The following is an 18,500-nucleotide window of genomic DNA, read 5'->3' on the forward strand; positions in this document are numbered from 1 at the left end:
GATTCTCCTTTCTGGCTTGAACCCTAATTGATGGAGATTGTGTGGATAGGCGATAAATCTCACCTATGTGCAAGTAAACACCCCTTTATTCCCACTCCCATCGAAACTCTCGCAAACAAATAGGGCCTAAGTGCCCAACAATCAGAATTACCAGTTCACTTTTTCTCATTCAGCAAATGGTTGAGATTTGGATTCCAGAATGACAAAAGTTTTGTTTAGGTCTGCTTGCTCGGAGTGATCTTTTAACTGGGTGACTTAACTTGAAGGTATGATTTAGCAATCCAATATTGGTGGAGCGGTCAGGATTGGTAGTGTTAATTTTCATACTCGAAATTACAATAAAACAAATGAATTAATTTGGTTCACTATTTAATTTCACTGGATTTGTATTACATCTTTACCTTCTAAAAAAAAAAAAAAAGACCTCATTTGTTAGGGTAATTCCACCCAACTTTTGAAGACAAAGTTTCCCTTGATCACACAATGAGGTGGGAACTAGGTGAACGATGAGGTGCAGTTAACATCTAATAATTGGGAAGGCCAAGCATACATCCCAAGCAGTTGATGCTTATTATAGAGGATTTTTTTGCCAGGTTCATTACCTGATCCTGGAGTTTACAAATCCTTGTGTAATTTGAACCTATCGAAAATACCCCGATACCAACCCTGCGCTCTGGGTTCCTGAATGAATTTCTGTTCATTATGGGAACTAGGAATCACATACTTGATTAAAGCAGAAAAAAACCCTTTTTTTTCTTCAGAATGAAAAATTTCCAAATTAAAAAACAAACGGCAGAAAAACTCATTTTACAGTAAAATTTGTTTTACCGACTCTTTTACGTTCAAACAAACAGAGCCGGTGGAAGACCTTACTTGCTTCGCAAGCAAGTCTTTCTCTTTCTTCTCTCTCTTTCTTTCTCTCCCTTTCTCTAAAGCAAACAGAAAACTCCTGAGTCTAAAACTCGAAATTAAATCATTCACGTCATTTATAAAGTCCAATCGTCGTTTTTGCAAAATCGCCATATCCATTTCCCTTCCTCCAAGCTTTCGACCTTTCGATTCCAGAGAGCTATTCGCTTTGCAACTCTAAATCTCCCATGGAAGAAGAACCTTCAGCTTCATCCAAGAGTACGACTATGGAGAAACTGAAGCTAGCAGGGGCTTGGGCGGGTGTTTTGGAAGTCGAACTTAACCTTTGGACGGTACCTATGTTGAGAGAAGAGGTCGCGAAGCGATCGGATTGCGGACCCGATTCTATCAAATTGATTTGCGCTGGTAAGGTCTTGAAAGATGGAGAAGGGAATGAGAAATTATGCGACTTGGGCATCAAGAACAATGCCAGGATTCTAGCAACCAAAATTCTTTCGGGTGAGGCTTCCGTTGTTCATGGTAAGTCTTTGAAGGATGAATTTATGGCCGAGGAGGAGCGTTCTCAACGACTTTCTCGAATTATGTAAGTCACTGATGAGTTAGGTTTTTGTTTCGCTAAATTATTGTGCATTATTCTGTTCTTTATGTGGCCTTTATTTTTCAATGTTGTTGATTTCTTATTTTTTCTATTCTAAGTAGGAACTATGAACTTCTCAGCGACTTGAATGAATTATATTATGAAATTCTAGAATCTTTCAATGAAAACAGTTAATTACATGAGGTAAACATGAAAGAACACTTCATCGCTGGAGTGATTACAAATATAAAATACGATCAAACTGATGAATTTTGGATAAAGCCTATCAGCTTACAAGGAGAGAAAGTAGGAGGGGGGCTTATAGCTATAAAGGACCTGTATCTAGAAGCCTCTCCCTCCGAATCCCCTCCATGTACTTTTTTTATTGGCGCTTAGAGTTCATTTTAGTCTCATTTGTAGAACATCCTGCCCTTGTAAAATTATTGGTTACTTTGATTGGCCACACACTGGGGCTCTGTCTCTCTCCTTTTGTTGCTGAACATCCATCCAAGCAAATGAGACTATTTATGCCTTCCCACAAAGCACCTCTCCCAATCTACTGAACTATTTCCCGGAAGTACTTGGTCCATATGTTTGATGCTTCTTAACGACACCTACTAAACTTATGTTTGCGAATTATGTCCCATTTGACTGGGCACAATTTCCTCCATACTTTTTCCTGTCCCAAAGAAAAATCCCTTCATAAATTTTAAGTTTTCTTCACCATCAGGATTGGCATCATAAGCAATGTCATGTATTAGATGGCTAGATCAGCAGGGGTGCATTTCATCAGCATGGTTCTTTTCATCCAAAACAAAGTTGCCTCCTCTTCTGCGTGTGTCTATGGAACTGTCTTCGTCTATGGTTTTTTGTTTTTTGCCTCTAATCGTGTTTTTTTTAACTATTGGGTATCACCATATTGTTTATAGGGCTGCAGCAGTTGCCTTGGCCAACAGGAACCTGGATGGTTCTTTACCAGTGGACGACTTCAACATTGAACTTGAAGACCAGAGTGGACAGAAAGTGAATTTGGGAACTGAGACTGATCAACGGTATGGATATGTAAATAGATAAATATTGTGTATCTCTGCATTTAAAGCTGAGAAATATACTTTATCTGGGATTCTAGTTGTCTATTATTCAATTTTTAATTTTCATTTGACAGGGGACTGATGATGGGTATGATGCTTCATACAAATGCCAAACAGCTCATAAAAAAACAAAAATACAAAGATGCATTAGATGTGCTTGCCATAGGAGAGGTTAGTTATTGGGACATTAATTGGTGCAATTTTGTATTTGATGGTTTCTCTCATAGTTTACGAATGTGTTATGATGTCATTTGATATTCGTTTTTCATTTTTGATGAAGTCTGCATATCATCATTGTTTTAAGACATGCGAAGGACAGGCAGATTACTGCTGCTTATGTAATTTTGAAATTGGGGTGTTAAGGTCCATGTTTCTTCCATGTGTGTGTGCAATCTTTCCGAAGATACCTTGCTACTTAGTGCAAAAGCATGTTGGCTAGGTCCATCATGCAGGAGCAAGGAAGCCCTAATGATTAAACAGTGCAAAAGCATGTGGGCTAGGTCCATCATGCATGAGCAAGGGAGCCCTAATGATTGAACTGTAAATTAGCAGCAGGGACAGCCCTCATGCTGTTGTGCATACATATGTCATTCCTTATTACTGCTACTTTATGGTTCAATCATTGGCTTCTACTTTAATTAATTGGATATTACTGTTATTTGTTTTGTAAGCTTGAGTCTGATGCAACACAATCTGTTGGGCTTACTTGGGAGTGGACTGATTGGTGGAGGGTTGATAAGATAGACTCCCGGACAAGATCGGAAGCAAACCCAATAATTAACAGAAAAAAAATTCATCTCTCTCAGATGAGAGCTAAAACTCAAGGAATCAATCACAGATATAGAGAATAAGAACTCTTCAAAAGATAGAATCAACTTAACGGATGGATTAATAGTAAGGGATTAAAAGAACAATAAAAACGAAAGCCGAAGTCCAAAAATCAGTAAAACTCAAATTAAATCCAATCAGACCAATAAAACTGAATGGAATCTGGATCGAACCTCTATTTCAGCAATATAATCCAATTCCCAAAATATGAGGACAATCGGTTGGTTGGATAAAAAGTTATTTTAAAATTTTCAGATCTGAAATAGAACACAGACTGCAAACAAGAGATTTGTAATAACTTAAAAAAGAAACCTCAGATTAGGGAGATACCCTTGTCTAAGGTGCCCCTTGGGGGGGACTTTGAAACCCCAAAAGAGGGGAGGAATCTGATGGACAATTCCTCTCTAAAAGGAATCTCGTTTTTGACAAAAGAGGCTAACAAACAGGGTATCTGACAGGTCAAACTGAGATGTTTCTTGATGTGATTTGACTCTCAGCATGAACGTTATGTAATCGGAAAATAAAAGAGATGATACACGTATCCAAACAATGATTAAATAGATAGCAGCAAGCTTGAACTGAATCAGATGCAGCAGCACTTACTTGAAGGGGAGAAAACAGATCAAGATAAGAAAGAGAAAATAACTATGGCATCCCACCAAAGAAGGTACATAATCTCACTGCCCTCCAAGGATATCTCACATTCTCACCCATTACTGAATCACTCAACAACCATTGAAGAAGACTTCAAAGCTTTATTAATCTCTTAATTGTATCTGTGAGCCAATGGCTCTTACAAGCTATTTAAAGAGAAAACTAATAACAGTCCTAATCTGAATAGAAAGTAAAATCCTATTGCTAATAGCAAACACAGCTGTAAAAAGAAACATAAATCTAGAAGAGAAGATCCCACACGCAGGTGAGAGTGTTCCAAACTAGCTAAACAACTTAAAATAAAAGACTAAATAAACTAATGAAGCAAATCCCGTTTTCCTACATTCTACCCATATCTTAGGCCCTTTACAATGAAAACATATGGGATCAAAGGTTCAACCCATACATAACCCAATCCAAAGCTTATTTCCAAGAAAATAAGTCTGTTAGGTGATTTATCTGCATCATTGATTTTTCCACTGGTCTACTTAAGATATTAATCATTTTGTAGGTTCTGCCCTCTTGCTTGAGCACCACTCGTGTTGTTGCCTAATCAGTAGATCATCCTTTTTTTTTTTTTTACTTGGATTTCCTCTTGGAAGTACTTACACTTTTTGCTCTCTGCTTCTAAAGTCTATGACTGCGTTTAACTCTTTCTCTTGCAATGAATTAACACTAAAATAGAAACTCCTTTTGTTGAGAAAGTAGTTTGTGGGGGCAATCATTAAGAAAGTTGTTCTAGAGCCCTGGCGGGCATTTTGTTTTTCTTCTGAAAGTTCTGAAGAAAATATCACAAGTTTTATCTAACTAAGCTTCATTTCTCATTTCTAGGAGGCTTTTTCTCTCTGTGATCCAAAGGTGATTGAGGTGAGTTGAATGGTCCTCCTCTTTACAAAAGTTGTGCATGATAGCGTCTCTCATGTCTCATTGGTTGCTTTATTTTCTGCTTTCAGATGATTGATAATGTCCCAATACTCCAAATAGACACAGTGTGGTGTTATTTTATGCTCAGAGACATCTCATGGCTCTCAATGGCGGGAGTACGCCTTGCAAAAGCTAGAGAAGGACTTGAACGTGCACATGGGAAAGACTCCAGCCGTGTTAGGCTTCTTCAACAAGGTTATCATCCAGAGATTCCTCTGTAAGTATTTCGCTGGTTGCTCACTGATATTTTTCTCATCCTGGCTTTACAAGCTATTTTGTCTGTTTGCTAGTTGAATTAATTTTTTTTTTATTATCATTTTTCTAGGTATCTACGACTAGAGCTCTTAGAAGGTGTGGTTGCTTATCACAGTAACCAGTTTGATAAATCTCGAAAGGCGTTGACCTCTGCACAAGCTAAATACCTCCAGGTTTCTTGGTCTTTATTAACTATATTAGGCTTTATTCACTAGAGATGTATCACATATGTCTTTAATGCTATCAGAAATGCCCAAATCTGGTCAAGAAGACATTTTGTATAGAAAAGTGTAATGTAGGACTAGATTGGACACCCAACTAGACCCAAATCTGCAGGAACTTTTAGACTAAAGAACAACCAAAACCAGCAGCAACTTATAGCAGAAGATCAGACCTCAACAACAAACCAGATTTGACAATCGATCTCAATAAACAGTAACCAGATTTGAAATAATTCAGCCGCAGTTTTAGGACTAAAAACCAGAGATTTTAATAACAATCCAAGGCCTCCAATAGGTTCAGATTAACATATGCTAGCAGTCCAGAATTTCACAGCAACACAGAACAGAAAACAGAACCTAAATCTGGACAGACAACCTATCGGCCAGAATTGTAAACCCAGAAAACAAACCAAAAAACTTGGTCTGATCAGCTCCCAACTGGGATCGAGTCCTCCTCTTGATAAACCTAACAATCGACCAGAATTACCAAGCCATCGGGTCGCCATAATTCCCAACAGAATGGGTCAACAGAATAGGGGAAAACAGAGAAGTTAACCCAGAAAATCTGCCGAGAATTTAGATTACTTACCTGAACTGTTGGAGAAGAGATTCAATAAGAAAACCAGATAATAAAAGACCCACCCAGGCTTCTCGCCTCAGAGTGTCGATCGGATCACACACCAATCCCTAACCCTTGATCAAACACAAAGGCACAGCCATGGAGAAACCAGCGCCAGCAGCATAAGCCTTTTTTTTTTTAATTGTCAAAATCGTGGCTCATAAAGGAGCCCTCTTCTTTATTTATAATGATGGGGAGAGTTTACAAATAATAGCAACTCAGAGTTACTAAAAACTAATTACAAGAAGTTACTAAAAACTGAAAATTGGAATCTAATGAAAATAGAAACTAGTCTTAAACAGAAATTAGAAACTAAATTAGGACTTCAAAATAGAAACTAAATAAGAAATTATTAAGCTACTATTAATTCCCATTAGCAGCCCAAATCGTGGGCTGACTTGGACCAGATCTGGGTCGACCCATTCAGCCACTTGGGTCGACCTTGGTCTTGGTTCTCCTTGTGTAAATCCTTGTCGGTATTGCATCAGTTCTCCCCGGCTTGAAAACGTTCGACTCCGACGAATGGATAAGGGACATGTAGCGCTCATACAAGTCGGGATCAAGCCTATCAACAGCATGAATCCAAGTACAATCACTATGGGGACAGCCTTTTCACTTGACAAGAAAAGTGTGATAACCGGTGCCACGACAGGAAGTGATGAGTACCGACAAGGGTTTACACGAGGAGAACCAAGACCAAGGTCGACCCAAGTGGTTGACTGGGTTGACCCAGATCTGGTCCAAGTCAGCCCACGATTTGGGCTGCTGATGGGGTTACTAATTAGTTATTTAGTTTCTATTTTGAAGTCCTAAATTAGTTTTTAATTTTTGTCAAAACTAGTTTCTATTTTCATTAGATTCCAATTTTTAGTTTTTAGTAACTTCTTGTAATCAGTTTTTAGTAACTTCTTGTAATCAGTTTTTAGTAACTCTGAGTTACTATTATTTGTAAACCCTCTCCATCATTATAAATAAATAAGAGGGCTCTTTTATGAGCCACGATTTGACAATTAAACAAAAGAATTTCATGTTGCTGCCGCTGGGTGATCTCCATGGTTGTTCCTTATGTTTGATCGAGGAAGAAGGGTTTGTTGTCTGATCTAAACAACTCCTTGTGGCATGAAGTCCAGGAGGGCTTCACAATTAACTCCATACTGCTCTTTAATTACTCTCAAGTTTTGTTTTCATAGATCTGTTACAGCTCAGAACAAGTATGTTAATTTTTTCTGCCCAAAAATTCTGAAAAAATACCTCTCGACCTCTTTTGTTGGAGCTAGTTCCAGCCCTTGTTTAGGCCTCAAATTGAGGTGGATTGTTCCTCTGACCTTCCTTGTGGATCGACCCTAAGGAGGATTGGTTCTGAGTTGTCGTTTGGAAGATATTCAAAATCTCCGGATTTTTGTCCTGCAGTGCATCTGTCAGAAATTTTAACAGAATCGATATTCTGAACTGTTCATTATGTTCTGCTGTTTTCTGCTATTGTTTTTGGACTGCTGCCTTTATTAATACTCCTAGATATTAGTCCTTTGGATCTACTGAAATCTGGGTTAGAAAGTGTTGAACACTATGATCAATAGTTGCTGATATTCTTAAACCTGTGGTCTAAGTTTGCACTGCTGGAATATAAATCTGCCATGGATTATTGTGGATATTGTTTGGTTGTTCTTAGGTTCAAAAGTTCATGTAGATTGAGACTTGGTTAGACCCCTACCCTAGTCTACATTAAGTGGTATCAAAGCATGGCTGAGAACAACAACCCCACCCTAGCTTCTCTTATGGAGATGCTACAGACTATGAGGACTGAGATGAAGGCTGAACAGTAAGCCTTACGGACTGAATTGAAGGTTGAATTAGATGCCAGGTTGTTGAATGAAGAGACCTCACCACAACAGCCTACTGGCGATTCACGTACAACACCCGAAGTGGAAACCCCATTGAATGTAGTTGCTCAGTTGACTAACAGGAGAGCAAACCCTAATCTGAGAGCACCATAGAGGGTTCCAGTAGCATAACCTACTTTTGAAGAGCATGTAAGAGGATATTTTGAGACTGAGTGTCCCGTGCAACAGAGGTATTTTGGAGATTCACAGAAGGTCAAGCTCGATCTGAAGGAGTTTGATGGGAGATATGACCCCCAATTGTTCTATGATTGGGTAGTGGCACTGGACGACTATTTTGACTATTATGAGTTACCTGAGGAACGGAAGATGAAACTAGCTCGTGCAAAGCTAGTTGGGGCTGTTCGTGAGTGGTGGAGGACCTATAAGCTAGAGTTAGAAGACCGTGGTAGAGAACCTACTAGTTGGGAGGAGATGAAGCTTGACCTATCAGATAAATACTTGCCACGCAACTTCAGAGCTCGCATACAAGACCAGTTGAACTCTCTTCGTCAAGGGTTTATGACTGTTGCCAAGTATATGAACAAGTTTGACGCACTTTATTCTCGTACAGGCATAAGGGAGAATGAAAGGCAACTGTTATCTCGGTTTCGACTGGGATTGCGAGCTAAAATCAACAGGGGTATCGGAGTTGTTGATGTGCACTCAGTGAGGGATTGTTTTGACAAGGCCCTACGAGCAGAGAAGCTTCTAACATAGCCAGTTATTAGGTTTGGTTTTTAAGTTGGGAAGGTAAAGAAGAATTTTTTAGCCACTAAACCTAGTAGCTCAGCACCTCCAAAGTCCACTTTTTCTCCACGAGTTGATCATAAAGGAAAGACACTCATGACAGGTGGAAATAAGGTACAGTGTTTCCATTGCCAAGAGGTAGGACATTTTGCTAAGTCTTATCCGCATAAGCAGAGGGGTTAATGCAGTAGCTGAGGTCGAGGACTCCAATGAGGAGGATGAGTCAGCTCTTCACCCCTCTCTCTTAGATGATGATGATGATTGTGGATATGACTATGATATGAAAAACATTAATGAGGATGATACTCAGGGAATAAATATTGTTACTCGTATATTGGTGGCTGAAACCAAAGGAGATGATTGGCGACGAAATTGCATATTTTACAGCCGTATGAAGTCAGGTGAGCACACTTGTCAGATTATCATTGATAGTGGCAGCTGTGTCCACATTGTTTCTGAAGCCTTTGCGAAGAACGCAACCTTGAAAGCTGACCCACATCCTAAGCCTTATAAGGTATCCGTGTTGAATGGTAATACTTTAGAGGTGAATAAGAGGTGCTCAGTTCCTTTGAAACTTTACCGATATGAAAAGAAAGTTTGGTGTGATGTGATCCCAATGAAACTCACAGATGCATTGCTTGGTCGCCCCTGGATGTATGACAATGATGCCATGGTTGGAGGGGAAGAATCTGTGTACTTTTATGTGGAAGGGTGTTCCTACAACTTTCTATCTGGTAAATGTGTCGGCTGAAATACGGCGAACGAGATCCCTAAGGTCAAATTAGAAGGACATTGATAATGAGAAGAAGGTAGTAGCTATGCCCACAAAGGAGTTGCTAGCTATTCCCCACAAACAGTTCTTACGCACAAGTCATGAGACTGGAATGGTTATGGCACTTGTTACTAGGGAAGTCATTCCCCAACCTGAGGTAACACATGGTGCACCTATTAGAGAACTATCTGATTTTTCTGACTTAATTCCATGGTGATCTCCCAGATGAGTTGTTTCCCATGAGAGACATACAACATGCTATTGACTTGGTACCTGGTTTGGTTTTACCCAACCTTCCTGCTTACAGACTTAGTCCTACTGATCATGCCGAGCTGAAACGGCAAGTGGATGAGTTACTACAGAAGGGCTTTATTGAGGAGAGTTTAAGTCCTTGTGCAGTACCAGCTTTATTCACGCTAAAGAAGGATGGTTCTTGGCGTATGTGTGTGGACAGCCGTGCTATCAACAAGATAACAGTCAAGTATAGGTTTTTTATACCACGACTAAATGATATGTTGGATATGCTGTCCGGGGCAAAGGTCTTTTCTGAGTTAGATTTGAGGAGTGGCTATCATTAGATTCGCATCTGTTCTGGGGATGAGTGGAAGACTGCCTTTAAGACCAAGGATGGCTTATATGAGTGGAAAGTCATGCCTTTTGGTCTGACGAATGCACCTAGTACCTTTATGAGGGTGATGACACAGGTCCTTCGTCCCTTCATTGGTTGCTTTTTGGTTGTTTATTTTGATGACATTCTAATATACAATAAGAACCAAGAAGAGCATATGGATCACTTGAGGCAAGTCTTGAGAGTACTCCGTGCTGAGAAGTTATATATTAATCTCAAGAAGTTTTCCTTCATGCTGCCCAAGGTTGTATTTCTTGGATTTATAGTGTCATCAAAGGGGGTTGAAGTTGATCTGGAGAAGATCAAGAGCATCATTGATTGGCCCACTCTTAAGACACTAACAAAAGTCCGTAGCTTCCATGGGTTGGCTTTCTTCTACAGGAGATTTATTCGGAACTTCAGTGCAGTTATGACACCCATCACTGAATATATGAAGTCGAGTAAAAGGAAGTTTGAATGGACAGCTGCAGCGACCAAAGCCTTTGCTCTTGTGAAGAGGAAGATGACAAAGGCACGCATCTTACGCCTACCAGATTTTGACAGAGTATTTGAAGTAGCTACAGATGCTTCACATGTTGGGCTGGGAGGAGTGATAATGCAAGGATGCCCCATCGCTTTTTATAGCGAGAAATTGAATGAGGCCAAGAAGCGCTATTCGACTTATGATCTAGAATTGTATGTAGTCGTCCAAATGCTACACCATTGGAGGCACTACCTCATTGGTAAGGAGTTCATTTTGTACATTGATCATGAGGCCTTGAAGCACCTTCACTCACAGAAGTTGATTAGCCACAGACATGCCAAATGGGTAGCCTACTTGCAGGAATTTGTATTTGCTGTGAAGTACAAGGCGGGAAAAGAGAATACAGTGGCTGATGCACTTAGCCGGAAAGTGCTCACCCTTAACACATTTTCACCACATGTTTTAACATAGAACAGATACATGGTGAGTACACATCTGATTCTGATTTCAGCACTGTCTTTATGGAGTTAAAACAAGGTGGGCAGCACCTAAAGTACTCTATTCATGATGGGTACTTGTTCTTTGGCACACAATTTTATATTGCAAACTCTTCCCTACGTCATCACATCATACGGGAGTTACATGGAGGAGGATTAGGAGGACATTTTGGGAAAAATAAGACTCTTGCACAGGTGATTGATCTATATTATTGGCCATGCATTGCAAAGGATGTCGATCATGTGACCAAGAGATGCCGTGCATGTCAGTTGGCAAAGGGGGGAAAACAGAACACATGTTTATACTCTCCACTACCTGTTCCTTATGCACGGTGGCTTGATGTTAGCATGGATTTTGTTCTTGGACTACCTCCTACTAGAGAACGATATGATTCTATTATGGTGGTTGTGGATTGTTTCTCTAAGATGGCTCATTTTATATCTTGTCGTAAGACTTTTGATGCTTATCAGGTTGGAAAGCTCTTCTTCAAGGAAATAGTACGACTACATGGGCTGCCAACTAGTATTATGTCTGACCGTGATGTTAAGTTCATGAGTTATTTTTGGAAGACATTGTGGTTGAAGACAAATACGAAGCTGAACTTTTCAACTGCATTTCATCCAAAGACAGACGGACAGACAGAGGTTGTGAACCGTAGTTTGGGAAACTTGTTGAGGTGTTTGGTTCGAGGCTATGAGAAGACATGGCCTTCTATTCTTGACATTGCAGAATTTGCCTACAACAGCTCAGTGAATAAGACAACTGGTCGTACTCCTTTTGAGATCTTGCTTGGAGTTCAACCTAAGCGGCTTATTGACCTTATGTCCCTCCCACCCCAAGCTTGAGGTAGTATTGAAGCTGATGAGTTCTTGCGTCATATCACTGAGGTGCATGCCAACGTCCGACGACGTATTGCCTTGAACAATGAGGTGTATAAGGCTTCTGCTGATCGTTATCGGCGTTATGTGGAGTTCAAACCCGGGGACATGGTGATGATTCGAGTAAATCCTGAATGGTTTCAGACGGGTGTCAATACCAAGTTACATCCACGAAAGATGGGTCCCTACAAGGTGCTGAAACGTATAGGACCTAATGCTTATGTGCTTGAGCTGCCTGATGACATTACTATAAGCAACTTGTTTAATGTGGCTGATCTTCACCTCTATGTTGGGCATCATTCGGATGATGGAGACACGGAACAAATGCTAAGGTTGCCCCAACTGAAGCCACCGACTTCTAAAGTTATTGAAGACGTCTTGGATGATAATTATAAGATCTCTTAATGTAGACTAGGGTAGGGGTCTAACCAAGTCTCAATCTACAAGAACTTTTGAACCTAAGAACAACCAAACAATACCCACAATAATCCACGGCAGATTTATATTCCAGTAGTGCAAACTCAGACCACAGGTTTAAGAATATCAGCAACTATCGATCACAGTGTTCAACACTTTCTAATCCAGATTTCAGTAGATCCAAAGGACTAATATCTAGGAGTATTAATAAAGACAGCAGTCCAAAAACAGTAGCAGAAAACAACAGAACAGAATGAACAGTTCAGAATATCGATTCTGTTAAAATTTCTGACAGATGCACTATAGGACAAAAATCCGGAGATTTTGAATATCTTCCAAACGACAACTCAGAACCAGTCCTCCTTAGGGTCGATCGACAAGGAAGGTCAGAGGAACAATCGACCTCAATTTGAGGCGTCAACAAGGGCTAGAACTAGCACCAGCAAAAGAAGTCGAGAGGTACTTTTTCAGAATTTCTCGGCAGAAAAAATTAACATACCTGTTCTGAGCAGTAGCAAATCTATGAAAACAAAACTTGAGAGTAATTAAAGAGCAGTATGGAGTTACTTGTAGAGCCCTCCTGGACTTCACGCCGCAAGGAGTCGTTTGGATCAGACACCAAACCCTTCTTCCTCGATCAAACACAAGGAACAACCATGGAGATCACCCAGCGGCAGCAACATGAAATTCTTTTGTTTAATTGTCAAATCGTGGGTCATAAAAGAGCCCTCTTATTTATTTATAATGATGGAGAGGGTTTACGAATAATAGTAACTCGAAGTAACTAAATCTAAGTTACTAAAAACTGAAAATTTGAATCTAATGAAAATAGAAACTAGTTTTGACAGAAATTAGAAACTAATTTAGGACTTCAAAATAGAAACTAAATAACTAATTAGTAACCCCATCAGCAGTCCAAATCGTGGGCTGACTTGGACCAGATCTAGGTCGACCCAGTCAGCCGCTTGGGTCGACCTTGGTCTTGGTTCTCCTTGTGTAAACCCTTGTCGGTATTGCATCAGCTCTCCCCAGCTTGAAAACATTTGACTCAGACGAATGGATAAGGGACATGTAGCGCTCATACAAGTCGGGATCAAACCTCCTGAAATCATCAGCATGAATCCAAGTACAGTCACTATGGGGATGGCCTTTCCACTTGACAAGAAAAGTGTGATAACTAGTGCCACGACGGGAGGTCTAGTAATTATCATCCAAGACGTCTTCAATAACTTTAGAAGTGGGTGGCTTCAGTTGGGGCAACCTCAGCATTTGCTCCGTGTCTCCATCATCTGAATGATGCCCAACATAAAGGTGAAGGTCAGCCACATTAAACACGTTGCTTATGGTCATGTCATTAACCAGCTCAAGCACATAAGCATTAGGTCCTATACGTTTCAACACCTTGTAGGGACCCATCTTTCGTGGATGTAACTTGGTATTGACACCCATCTGAAACCGTTGAGGATTTACTCGAATCATAACCATGTCCCCGGGTTTGAACTCCACATAACGCCGATGACGATCAGCAGAAGCCTTATACACCTCATTGTTCAAGGCAATACGTCGTCGGACGTTGGCATGCACCTCAGTGATATGACGCAAGAACTCATCAGCTTCAATACTACCTCGAGCCTGGACATAAGGTCAATAAACTGCTTAAGTTGAACTCCAAGCAAGATCTCAAAAGGAGTACGACCAGTTGTCCTATTCACTGAGCTGTTGTAGGAAAATTCTGCAATGTCAAGAATAGAAGGCCATGTCTTCTCGAACCAAACACCTCAACAAGTTTCCCAAGTTACGGTTCACAACCTCTGTCTGTCCGTCTGTCTTTGGATGAAATGCAGTTGAAAAGTTCAGCTTCGTATTTGTCTTCAACCACAATGTCTTCCAAAAATAACTCATGAAATTAACATCACGGTCAGACACAATACTAGTTGGCAGCCCATATAGTCGTACTATTTCCTTGAAGAAGAGCTTTCCAACCTGATAAGCATCAAAAGTCTTACGACAAGGTATAAAATGAGCCATCTTAGTGAAACGATCCACAACCACCATAATAGAATCATATCGTTCTCTAGTAGGAGGTAGTCCAAGAACAAAATCGATGCTAACATCAAGCCACGGTGCATAAGGAACAGGTAGTGGAGAGTATAAACCTGTGTTTTGTTTTCCCCCCTTTGCCAACTGACATGCACGACATCTCTTGGTCACATGATCGACAACCTTTGCAATGCATGGCCAATAATATCGATCAATCACCTGTGCAAGAGTCTTATCTTTCCCAAAATATCCTCCTAATCCTCCTCCATGTAACTCCCGTATGATGTGATGACGTAGGGAAGAGTTTGGGATCCAAAGCCGTGTACCAAAGAACAAGTACCCATCATGAATAGAGTATTTTAGGTGTTGCCCAACCTATTGTAACTCCATAAAAATAGTGCTAAAATCAGAATCATATGCGTACTCACCTCGTATCTAATCTATGTTAATAACATGTGCTGAAAATGTGTTAAGTGTGAGCACTTTCCGGCTAAGTGCCTCAGCCACTGTATTCTCTTTTCCTGCCTTGTACTTCATAGCAAATACAAACTCTTGCAAATAGGCTACCCATTTGGCATTTCTGTGCCTATTCTGTGGATGAAGGTGCTTCAAGGCCTCATGATCAGTGTACAAAATGAACAGCTTACCAGTGAGATAGTGTCTCAAATGGCGTAGCACTTGGACGACCGCATACAACTCCAGATCATATGTCGAATAACGCTTCTTGGCCTCATTCAATTTCTCGCTATAGAAAGCGATTGGGTGTCGTCCTTGCATTATCACTCCTAGCCCAACATGTGAAGCATCTGTAGCTACCTTAAATACTGTCAAAAATCTGGTAGGCGTAGGATGGGTGCTTCTATCATCTTCCTCTTCACTAGAGTGAAGGCTTTGGTCGCTGCAGCTGTCCATTCAAACTTCCCTTTACTCGACTTTATTTATTCAATGATGGGTGCCATAACTGTACTGAAGTTCCGAATAAATCTCCTGTAGAAGGAAGCCAACCCATGGAAGCTACAGACTTTTGTTAGTGTTTTAGGTGTGGGCCAATCAGTGATGCTCTTGATCTTCTTCGGATCAGCTTCAACCCCCTTTGATGACACTATAAATCCAAGGAATACAACCTTGGGTAGCATGAAGAACACTTCTTGGGATTAATGTATAACTTCTCAGCATGGAGGACTCTCAAGACTTGCCTCAAGTGATTCATATGCTCTTCTTGGTTCTTACTGTATATTAGAATGTCATCAAAATAAACAACCAAAAAGCGGTCCAATGAAGGGACGAAGGACCTATGTCATAACCCTTATAAAGGTACTAGGTGCATTCGTCAGACCAAAAGGCATGACTTTCCACTCATATAAGCCATCGTTGGTCTTAAAGGCAGTCTTCCACTCGTCCCTAGAATGGATGCGAATCTGATGATAGCCACTCCTCAGATCTAACTTGGACAAGATCTTTGCCCCAGACAGCATATCCAACATCTCATCTAGTCGTGGTATAGGAAACCTATACTTGACTGTTATCTTGTTGATAGCATGGCTGTCCACACACATACGCCAAGAACCATCTTTCTTTGGCGTAAGTAAAGCTGGTACTGCACAAGGACTTAAGCTTTTCTCAATGAAGCCCCTTTTATAGTAACCCATCCACTTTCCATTTCAGATCAGCATGCTCAGTAGGACTAAGTCTGTATGCGCGAAGGTTGGGTAAAACCGAACCAGGTACCAAATCAATAGCATGCTGTATGTCTCACATGGGAGGCAACTTATCTGGGAGATCATCAGGGACTAAGTTAGAAAAATCAGATAGGAGCTCTGTGATAGGTGCACTATGCGTCCTCAGGTTGGGGAGTGATTTCCCTAGTAACAAGAGCCATAACCATTCCAGTCTCATGACTTGTGCGTAAGAACTGCTTGCGGGGAATAGCTAGCAACTCCTTTGTGGGCATAACTACTACCTTCTTCTCCATGTCGATGTCCTTTTGATTTGACCTTAGAGACTTTTGTCGTCGTATTTCAGCCGGCACGTTTACCGGATAGAAGTTGTAGGCACACCCTTCCATTTGAAAGTACACAGATTTTTCTTCCTTCAAACCATGGCATCATTGTCATACATCCAGGGACGACCAAGTAAGACATCTGTGAGTTTCATTAGGATCACATCACACCAAACTTTCTCTTCATACCGGTAAAGTTTTAGAGGAATTGAGCACCTCTTGTTCACCTCCATGGTATTACCATTCAACAAGGATACCTTATAAGGCTGAGGGTGAGGGTCAGATTTCAATTATAATTTGACAAATATGCTCACTTGACTTCATACGACTGTAGAATATGCAGTTACGTCGCCAATCCTCTACTTTGGTTTCAGCCACCAATATGTTAGTAACAATATGTATTCCTTGAGTGCCATCCTCATTAGTGTTCTCCATGTCATAGTCATATCCACCTTCATCATCATCATCCAATGGATAGGGATAAAGAGCCGACTCATCCTCCTCATTGGAGTCTTCAATCTCAGCTACTGCATTAACCCTCTGCTTGTGTGGACAAGATTTAGCAAAATGTCAAACTTTTTGGCAATGGAAACACTGTATCTTATTATTACCTGTGATGGGTGCCTTTCCTTTGTGATCAGTCCGTGGAGGAAAAGTGGACTTTGGAGGTGCTGAGCTACTAGGTTTAGTGGCTGAAAAATTCTTCTTTACCTCCCCAGCTTGGAAACCAAACCTTCTAACTGGTTGTGCTATAAGCTCCTTTGCTCGTAGGGCTTTGTCAAAACAATCCTTTACTGAATACATCAACCATTTCGATTCCCATGTTGATTTTAGCTTGCAATCCCAGTCGAAACCGAGATAATAGTTGTCTTTCATTCTCCTTTATGCCTATACGAGAATAAAGTGTGTCAAACTTGTTCATGTACTTGGCAACAGTCATAGACCCTTGGCGAAGAGAGTTCAGCTGGTCTTGTATGTGAGCTCTAAAGTTGCGTGGCAAATATTTATCTGATAGCTCAAGCTTCATCTCCTCCCAACTAGTAGGTTCTCTACCACGGTCTTCCAACTCTAGCTCATAGGTCCTCCACCAATCACGAGCAGTCCCAACTAGCTTTGCATGAGCTAGTTTCATCTTCCGTTCCTTAGGTAACTTATAATAGTCAAAATAGTCGTCCAGTGCCACTACCCAATCATAGAACAATTGGGGGTCATGTCTCCCATCAAATTCCTTCAGATTGAGTTTGACCTTCTGTGAATCTCCAGAGTACCTCTGTTGCATGGGACGCTCAGTCTCAAAATATCCTCTTACGTGCCCTTCAAAAGTAGGTTGTGTAACCAAAACCCTCTGTGGTGCTCTCAGATTAGGGTTTGCTTTTCTGTTAGTCAACTGAGCAACTACATTCAATGGGGATTCCACTTCGGGTGTTGTACGTGAATCTCTAGTAGGCTATTGTGGTGGGGTCTCTTCATTCAACAACTTGGCATCCAATTCAGCCTTCAATTCAGTCTGTAAGGCTTGCTATTCAGCCTTCATCTCAGTCGCCATAGTCTGTAGCATCTCCATAAGAGAAGCTAGGGTGGGGGTGTTTTTCTTAGCCATGCTCTGATACCATTTAATGTAGGACTAGATTGGACACCCAACTAGACTCAAATCTGCAAGAACTTTTGGACTAAAGAACTACCAAAACCAGCAGCAACTTATAGCAGAAGATCAGACCTCAACAACAAACCAGATTTGACAATCGATCTCAATAAACAGTAACCAGATTCGAAATAATTCAGCAGCAGTTTAGGACTAAAAACCAGAGATTTTAAAAACAATCCAAGGCCTCCAATAGGTTCAGATTAACATATGCTAGCAGTCCAGAATTTCACAGCAACACAGAACAGAAAACAGAACCTAAATCTGGACAGAAAACCTATCGGCCAGAATTGTAAACCCAGAAAACAAACCAAAAAACTTGGTCTGATCAGCTTCCAACTGGGATCGAGTCCTCCTCTTGATAAACCTAACAATCGACCAGAATTACCAAGCCATCGGGTGGCCAGAACTCCCAACAGAATGGGTCGACAGAATAGAGGAAAACAGAGAAGTTAAACCAGAAAATCTGTAGAGAATTTAGATCACTTACCTGAACA

At 40.7% G+C, this 18,500-nt stretch overlaps 1 protein-coding gene across 1 annotated transcript; it reads left to right on the plus strand.

Moving 5' to 3' along the window:
• The first annotated feature begins 884 nt into the window (after positions 1-884).
• Positions 885-5,433, plus strand: LOC122062725 (NEDD8 ultimate buster 1-like). Its single transcript, XM_042626369.1, has 6 exons — positions 885-1,453; positions 2,377-2,499; positions 2,613-2,709; positions 4,852-4,887; positions 4,974-5,161; positions 5,270-5,433. The coding sequence occupies exons 1-6, from the start codon at positions 1,098-1,100 to the stop codon at positions 5,412-5,414; spliced, it is 945 nt and encodes a 314-aa protein (XP_042482303.1). The 5' UTR covers positions 885-1,097; the 3' UTR covers positions 5,415-5,433.
• Positions 5,434-18,500: the final 13,067 nt, after the last annotated feature.

This window comes from Macadamia integrifolia, unplaced genomic scaffold (assembly GCF_013358625.1).
Source record: "Macadamia integrifolia cultivar HAES 741 unplaced genomic scaffold, SCU_Mint_v3 scaffold1095, whole genome shotgun sequence".
In the NCBI taxonomy this organism is placed as follows: Eukaryota; Viridiplantae; Streptophyta; class Magnoliopsida; order Proteales; family Proteaceae; genus Macadamia; species Macadamia integrifolia.